The 7427-nt window shown below is 46.8% G+C and overlaps 1 protein-coding gene across 2 annotated transcripts in view; it reads right to left on the minus strand.

Moving 5' to 3' along the window:
• The window catches only part of Pex14 (peroxisomal biogenesis factor 14), a 152624-nt gene extending 151417 nt beyond the window's left edge, over nucleotides 1–1207 (minus strand). The window contains exon 1 of one of the 2 annotated variants that reach the window (XM_052717454.1): nucleotides 1028–1207. In XM_052717454.1, coding sequence (XP_052573414.1) covers nucleotides 1028–1063 — 36 coding nt within the window. In that variant the 5' untranslated portion in view covers nucleotides 1064–1207. The remainder of the gene's footprint in view (nucleotides 1–1027) is intronic. The other variant, XM_052717453.1, reaches the window with a different exon arrangement.
• Between the last annotated feature and the right edge of the window lie 6220 nt (nucleotides 1208–7427).

Below are 7427 nucleotides of genomic sequence, written 5' to 3' on the forward strand. Positions count from 1 at the left end.
ATAGTGTGGGCTGAAATCAAGGCTCAGTGGTGCACATGATTTAGGGCAGTTGCAAAACCTTGCAACCCACTTCTGCACTTTACAAAGGGTAGACAAGAGTTAGATACTAAACACTACTCAGTGGCCAAAGGGATGGCTCAGCAGGTAAAGGCTCCATCTGCAAAGTTGCCCTCTGACTTCCACCAGCACCATGGCTCGTGCATATACACAGAAATAAACAACGTTTGAAAGTAAGCATAGCTTGTCTTCTACATAACAGCATACAAGCAATAAAAGGGCTGTCTCTTAGCTTCTTTCCTCATCCCACTTCAGAGGCCTCCTCATCACTACTTCCCCACCGCAGAAGCCCAAGCGTCAACCCTGGCCCGTAACTGAAGCAGGATTTGGTTCAATCTGCAGGAGACGAACTCTGGGGGGAATCCTTGGCCAAGAAAACCAAACCCAGAGAAGCGAGGGTTGGATCCTCAGAGAAAAGCTCGGTGGCGTCTGCTATTTACAGTCCGTCCACTCTCTACTAACGCACTGCGAGGGGAGAAGTCCTCGGAACGGCCCTCCAACTTGGGAAGGGAAGCCCCCAAGATGACTGAAGACCAAGATGCTGGCACTTGAGGGGCTGAGGCAGAGGGAGTGGAAGTCGTCATGCCCCTCCCCACAGGGGACAGCCGGGTACCAACGAGCCTTCCCCACCTCTCCTCCAGCAGGGCCCTCACGTCTGTGGGCTGAGGAGCTAGCCGGGGCCCGCCGTCCTCCCCGACGAAGTCCAGCCGGCTCCCAGGGGCCGCCGGGCGGGAAGCGGGAACCTGAGGCCGCGGCTGAGACCCCAACTCCGGAATGTGGTGAGAGAGGGATCACCGGGGTAGGAGCCGGGCGGGGAGGACCCGGAGAGGGGCGGGGCCCAGGGGAAAAACGAGGTCGGGGTCTCCCGCTTCAAGGACTCGGGGTCGCCGGCTCACTGCCAGCCGCGCGCCGAGCGCCGCTGCAGCCCCGACCCCTGCCAGTCGCGGCGGGGCAGTCCCACTCCCCTCACCTGGTTCGGCTGCTCTGCCTGCTCCGAGGACGCCATCTTTCTGAGGCCTGACTAATCGACCGCCGCTGGCCCAAGTTTCTCCCAAGAGCGCTCGCTCTCGCTCTCCAGGTCAGACCAAAGTAGAAGGACCTGAGCCTGTCGATGGGGGCGGGCTCCAGGCAGAAAGGGTTGAAGCCCGTGTCCCAGTTACCTTGGACCCGTGTCCAAGTTACCTTGCTGTTTACCGGAAAATCCGTAGTCCGTGTTCTTTATTTTTAATGGAATATCTTTTCTTGTGGTTTTACATAGTTAATATGTTAACGTTGCGGTTTAGTCACGTGCACTCCTAACCCCTTCTCACTCGCCCCACATACCCCACTAGGTTCCCTTCTTTTTTAAATAAATCTATTTACATGTTTGTATATTTAAGGGTTTGTTGTTTGTTTTGTTTTCTAGACAAGGCCTCATGTAGTTCAAAGTAGCCTCGAACTTTTTTTTTTTCTTGGTTTTTCGAGACAGGGTTTCTCTGTGTAGCTTTGTGCCTTTCCTGGATCTCGCGCTGTAGACCAGGCTGGCCTCGAACTCACAAAGATCCACCTGCAAATGCCTCCCGAGTGCTGGGATTAAAGGCGTGCGCCACCACCGCCCGGCTGCCTTGAACTTTCTATGTAGCCAATTCTGTTTCAGGTCCTCCTGCCTCCCTCCCAGTGCTGAGATTACAAGTGTGTACCACACAGAGATTTTATTCTTGAATTAAATCTCTCCCTATTTTCAGAGCACCGCAGTCACATTTAGGGACTATTTATTTAGTAAACACATGAAAATGGAAATTAAATTCTAGCCATTCTGTACAGTATTATTCATTGACTACCTACTGTTTCTCAGAAGTGTTCACAGGTACTAGAAATAAAAAGAGCCAATACTCGGTAACTCTCTCTTGAGAAGCCCATATGCACACTAATGTGTAATGATTTCTCAGGCTCTCTCCTAATGCCTGTGCTTAATCTATACTACAACTAATTCTTTAGATGACATTGCAACTCAGTTGGTAGTAAGCATAAAAAAACTGGATTCTAGCACCGTAAATACCTGGTGTGGTAGTCCACACCTGTGATCACAGCATTTGGGAGGCTCAGGCAGGAGAATCATGTCATTATCCTTGGCTACATACTGAGTTCAAAGCCAGCCTAGACTACATGAGACCCTATTTTTAAAAAAAGAAAAGAAAGGCAGAAGATCCAACACCCAGCCTTTGCCCCCAAGCACAAACAAACACAGAATTGAAGCACCTGAGAATTCTGACATCTGTGTGTAGGTGCAATGGTTTGAAAGAAAATGGCCCCCAAAGGGTGTTCAATCACACGATAGAGATTTTGTTAAAGCTACCTTTAGTGGCAGCAACAGAGCCAGTGCCTTCTGGAAAAGAATTCTGACCAGGCTGCAGCCTGAGCAGCCAGGCCGCTGCCAGAGAACCAGGCTAGAACCTGCAGAGTCGCAATTGCTGGCTGAAATAGCAGTAGATAAAGGTGCAGCCACTGTTGGGAAGATAAAACAACCAAAGGGAATGGCACTATCAGGAGGTGTGGCCGTGTTGGAGGAAGTGTGTCACTGTGGGGACAGGCTTTGAGGTCTCTTTTGCTCCAGCTTCCCTCAGTGTGACAGTCAGTGGACTTCCTGTTGTCTGCAAGATGTAGCAGTCTCAGCTCCAGCCACACATCTGCTTGCACGCTGCCATGCTCCCCTTCATGATCATAATAGACTGAGCCTCTGAACGGTAAGAGAGCCACCCCATTAAATGTTTTCCTTATAACAGTTGCCTGGTCATGATGTCTCTTCACAGCAATAAAAACCCAAACTAAGACAGTAGGCATACTAGGCAAACTCAGGAGACAGGGCCTTTAGGAGAGAAGAGCCTTTATGAACCATCATATGATGGTTGAACTGTTAATTTGTTACTTTTTGTTGTTGTTTGTTTGTAGTTTTTTATTTTAGCTTTTTTGAGGGTTTTTTTGGGGGGGGGGGCGTTGAAGACAGGGTTTCTCTGTGTAACCTTGGTTGTCCTGGAACTTCCTCTGTAGACTTGGCTGGCCTTGAAGTCATAGAGATCCTCCTGCCTCTGCCTCCCAAGTGCTGGAATTAAAGGCGTGCGCCGCCGCCGCCGCCGCCGCCGCCGCCGCCGCCGCCACCACCACCGCCACCACCACCCAGCTACTTTAGCTTTTTGAGACAGGATCTCACTCTGTAGCCCAAGCTGGCCTGACCTGAAGATCCTCCTGCTTCAGCCTCCAGAGTTCTAGGACGACCAGTGTGTGCCAGCGTGCCCTGCTCTGGGACCCTTTGTCATCAGCACCACCACCTCATCACATTAGGGTGTATGTATATGCTGCTGGGCTCCTGTGTGCTAAGCAAGTGCTCCACCACTGAGCCACACCCCAATTCCATTCTTTTCATGATAAACACTAGTTTTTATGGAGGAAAAAAAACCTGCAGCAAAAAAAAAAAAAAAAATTCAATACGCCGGGCAGTGGTGGCACACACCTTTAATCCTAGCACTCAGGAGGCAGAGTCTGGCGGATCTCTGTGAGTTTAAGGCCAGCCTGGTCTACAGAGTGAGATCCAGGACAGGCACCAAAACTACACAGAGAAACCCTGTCTCAAAAAAACAAAAACAAAAAAAGCAATACACCTTTATATAGTCAAAGTAATATTCCTAACACTTCCCCGTTTTTGTCTAAATAAAAAGGAAGATTTTAACTTTAACAAACTAAAACTATATACAATAAGAACAGTTAACAAGTGAGAATTATATTTACACCAGGTGGTGGTGGGGCACACCTTTAATCCCAGCATTTAGGAGGCAGAGGAAAGTGGATCTCTGTGAGTTTGAGGACAGCCTGGTCTACAGAGCAAGTTCCAGGATAGCCAGAACTGTCACACAGAGAAACCCTGTCTCAAAAAACAAAAACAAACAGAAAAAGAGAATTACATTTACAATATCCAGTCCCTTTGCATTTGGCAAATTTGGAGAAATCACTCTATTAACTATGTTTTTTTTTTTTTTTTTTTTTTGGTTTTTCAAGACGGGATTTCTCTGTGTAACAGCCCTAGCTGTCCTGGAACTAGTTCTGTAGACCAGGCTGGCCTCAAACTCACAGAGATCCACCTGACTCTGCCTCCTGAGTGCTGGGACTAAAGGCATGCAGCACTACCACCCAGCCTATCTATCCTATCTCGATGAGTCTAAACCTCTGTATATAGGCAGAGATTTCCTGTCCCACCAGTCAGCTCTGTCCCATCAGCCTGCTCCCAAATAACCACACAGAGACTTATTATTAATTATAAAGGGTGAGTTGATAGCTTGGGCTTGTTATTACTAACTCTTACAACTAAAATTAAACCATTTCTATCAATCTACATGTTGCCACGTGGCTCATGGCTTTTACCTGTTCTCTAGCATGCCTTGCTCCCTCTGTGTCTGCTGGTGAATCTGCCTTCTTCTTCCCAGAGTTCTCTCTGTCTGGCTCTCCTGCCTATACCTCCTACTTAGTTAATGGCTGTTTAGCTTTTTATTAAACCAATCAGAAGGCATCTTGTCAAAGACACATCTTCACAGTATACAGAAAGATTACTCCACAACATCTGTACCTATTTTATCTTCTATCATAACTAAGGAAAACTCTAACTATAACTATCTCGTCTTCAACTCCATCAAAGACCCCTGAAGGATATATTACCTGAGTAAAGAGAAAATGAAGTGCAAGCCACTTCCAAAACTATAGAAAACAACAGAGACATCTGGCTGCCTGGACAGTCACCAAAAGTTCGTCTGCAATGTTGGGGCGTTCATCTTTGGCCAATGGGCCTAGAATATCTGGCAGACATTTCTATGAAGCAGAAATTTTGAAGGACTGTCCTGCCTTGTTTTGGCAAAGTTTTGCAGTGGCTTTCCTGTGGGAGGCCAGCTCCTGCCTTTTACAGGGTTCCTATGAGGAGGAGCAAAGAATAAGAAATTTGTAGATAGAAAGATAGCAGAGAGCCGGGTGGTGGTGGTGCACACCTTTAATCCCAGCACTTGGGAGGCAGAGGCAGGTGGATCTCTGTGAGTTTGAGGCCAGCCTGGTCTACAGAGCGAGATCCAGGACAGGCACCAAAACTACAAGGAGAAACCCTGTCTCAAAACAAACAAACAAACAAACAAAAAAAGGTAGCGGAGATGACAGAAAGAAACACAGGATACCTTCAGGAGGACTTGGATCAAAATCCACCAGCCCATTCTGTCTCTTCAAAAGGGCTTTTGATAACAATGCCACAGAGTGAGGCAAAAGACCTCCCCCTTGATAGATCAAAGCATACCACACAGCCAAGTGCAGATCCTTCCACAGACCTGGTAACCATGCATATGGTCAAGTCATCCCCTTATACAGCCCTGCTGGGTAAAGCAAGCTCAGATCTCACTAGAAAACCTCTATGGGCCTCCACAGCCCCCACTTCTTAATATATTAAAGAGTTCCTCAGGCCCCACAGATAGACTGTGCCTGCCTTAGGTTATCTTCTTCAGCTAGACAAACCTTACCCATCATGGAGATACACTTTCCATCAAACATAGTCTGTCTTAGGTCAGAAGCTAAAACAAAGAATGTTGCCTGTCTCTGACTACCAGCCTCTGACAGGAGGGAGTACAGAACTTAACTCAGCTCTGACTCAGGTCCCTACTGAGAGCTTGCAAGCAGTTGGAACAACCACAGCAATCCCTAGAGCTGCCACACCCTCCAGTAAAGGAGTAGAGAATGACCAAGATGGAATGTCCTTTTTAAATGTGTCTAAAATATCTATAACGGCCTTAGCTGTGCCAAGCCCTTTTTTAAATCAATAAACTCTTGATGCAAACACATCAAATAAACTGCATCAAACTTAAAGATTCCCTTAGCTTCACCAAACCATGGTGCATTAATATCAACATAATTCTAGTATGAACATTACTATACATATTTACAACTAGCATGAATATTTACTATACATATTTAAACTTCTTACAAACTTACATTCAAAATCAAACGCTCTATAGGACTACTTTGTAAACTTTAGCAAACACCTAAAAGAGATCTCTTGGCTGAACTATTTACATTTTCTTCCACCAAGACACAGTACATGAATCGTGAGTCACCATAGTTAAAACTGCAGGTGAACTCAAAACTGCTTTATTTTGGCCAGGCGGTGGTGGTGCACACCTTTAATCCCAGTACTCGGGAGGCAGAGGCAGGTGGATCTCTGTGAGTTTGAGGCCAGCCTGGGCTACAGAGTGAGTTCCAGGAAAGGTGCAAAGATACACAGAGAAACCCTGTCTCCAAAACAAAACAAAACAAAATAAAATAAAATAAAACAAAAAAAAAACCTGCTTTATTTTTGAAGTTTGGATTTCAGAGTCAGTTTTTCAACTCACAGTTTGAAACCAGAGCCTAATTTGTCAGTGACCCTAGAGTCGTTGTATCCAGCTCCCTAGACCCCAGGATTCAGTGAGTGCTAGGGGGTTGTAACACTTGGGATGATGCCACTGTCCCAAAGCCACCTTTCCTGCCTGGCACTCTCAGCTGTTCCGGAACCAGCAGAAGTGTGCCCAGCAGTGGCCAGTCACCAGATAGGGGGCTGTCCCTATACCCAAACTCATTGCAGCTCCCCTGAGTGCCACAATTCAAACAAACATTGCTGAGACTTCAGTCCTAGCTACAACAGCACTTTATAACCGTCTTTCCCAAGAACCTTGCTTCCAGGGTGAGGATAGTTGCCATAGTAACCAAGCTGCTTTTCTCCTCCTCTGGTAATACGCAGGAAACCTCTTAAAGGGGCCATGCATTAATTTGCCGCTGGAAGCAATATGGATCCCGGCTCTGTTTTGTTCCTGCTTTTACTAAAGAGTAGCAAAACCTTTGTCCCAAACGCCTCAGCAGTCTGGGGCCCCCCTTATTCTCCTAATTTCCCTATACTGCAGGATGGAACCTCAATATCAGCAACATTGGCTCAGCCCCTCTCACTCTAGCCCCTCTGGAGGAGCGTCATCAGAGCTGACATTCCTCTGTTCTACACATTGCACCAAGTGCTCAGGCAGCCATCAGGCTTCATTTGTTGACTGAGGGTACAATTCCTCCTTCTTAATTTTTAAAGGTGCATCTTAAAACTGCCATGAGCTCGTTGAACAATGCCTTGTCTTTATTAGACTTTTATTAGCCTAATGTTTCCCCCTTGCATCTCAAGCACAACCCAGGTTCCTTATTTGCCCTTAAGCTTTTTCCACACCCAAAGCAACTTCTTGGTGTTGGACCACTCTCCCTTGCTTTCTAAAGGGTATCAAAGTGGCTTGACCAATGACATTAGCATTTTAATTGCCTCCTATCAGGCAAGCTTTGTTCACCTGTTTCCTGTTCCT

The sequence above is a fragment of the Peromyscus californicus genome, unplaced genomic scaffold (genome assembly GCF_007827085.1).
Source record: "Peromyscus californicus insignis strain IS unplaced genomic scaffold, ASM782708v3 Scaffold_5__1_contigs__length_169319896, whole genome shotgun sequence".
NCBI classification, from domain to species: Eukaryota; Metazoa; Chordata; class Mammalia; order Rodentia; family Cricetidae; genus Peromyscus; species Peromyscus californicus.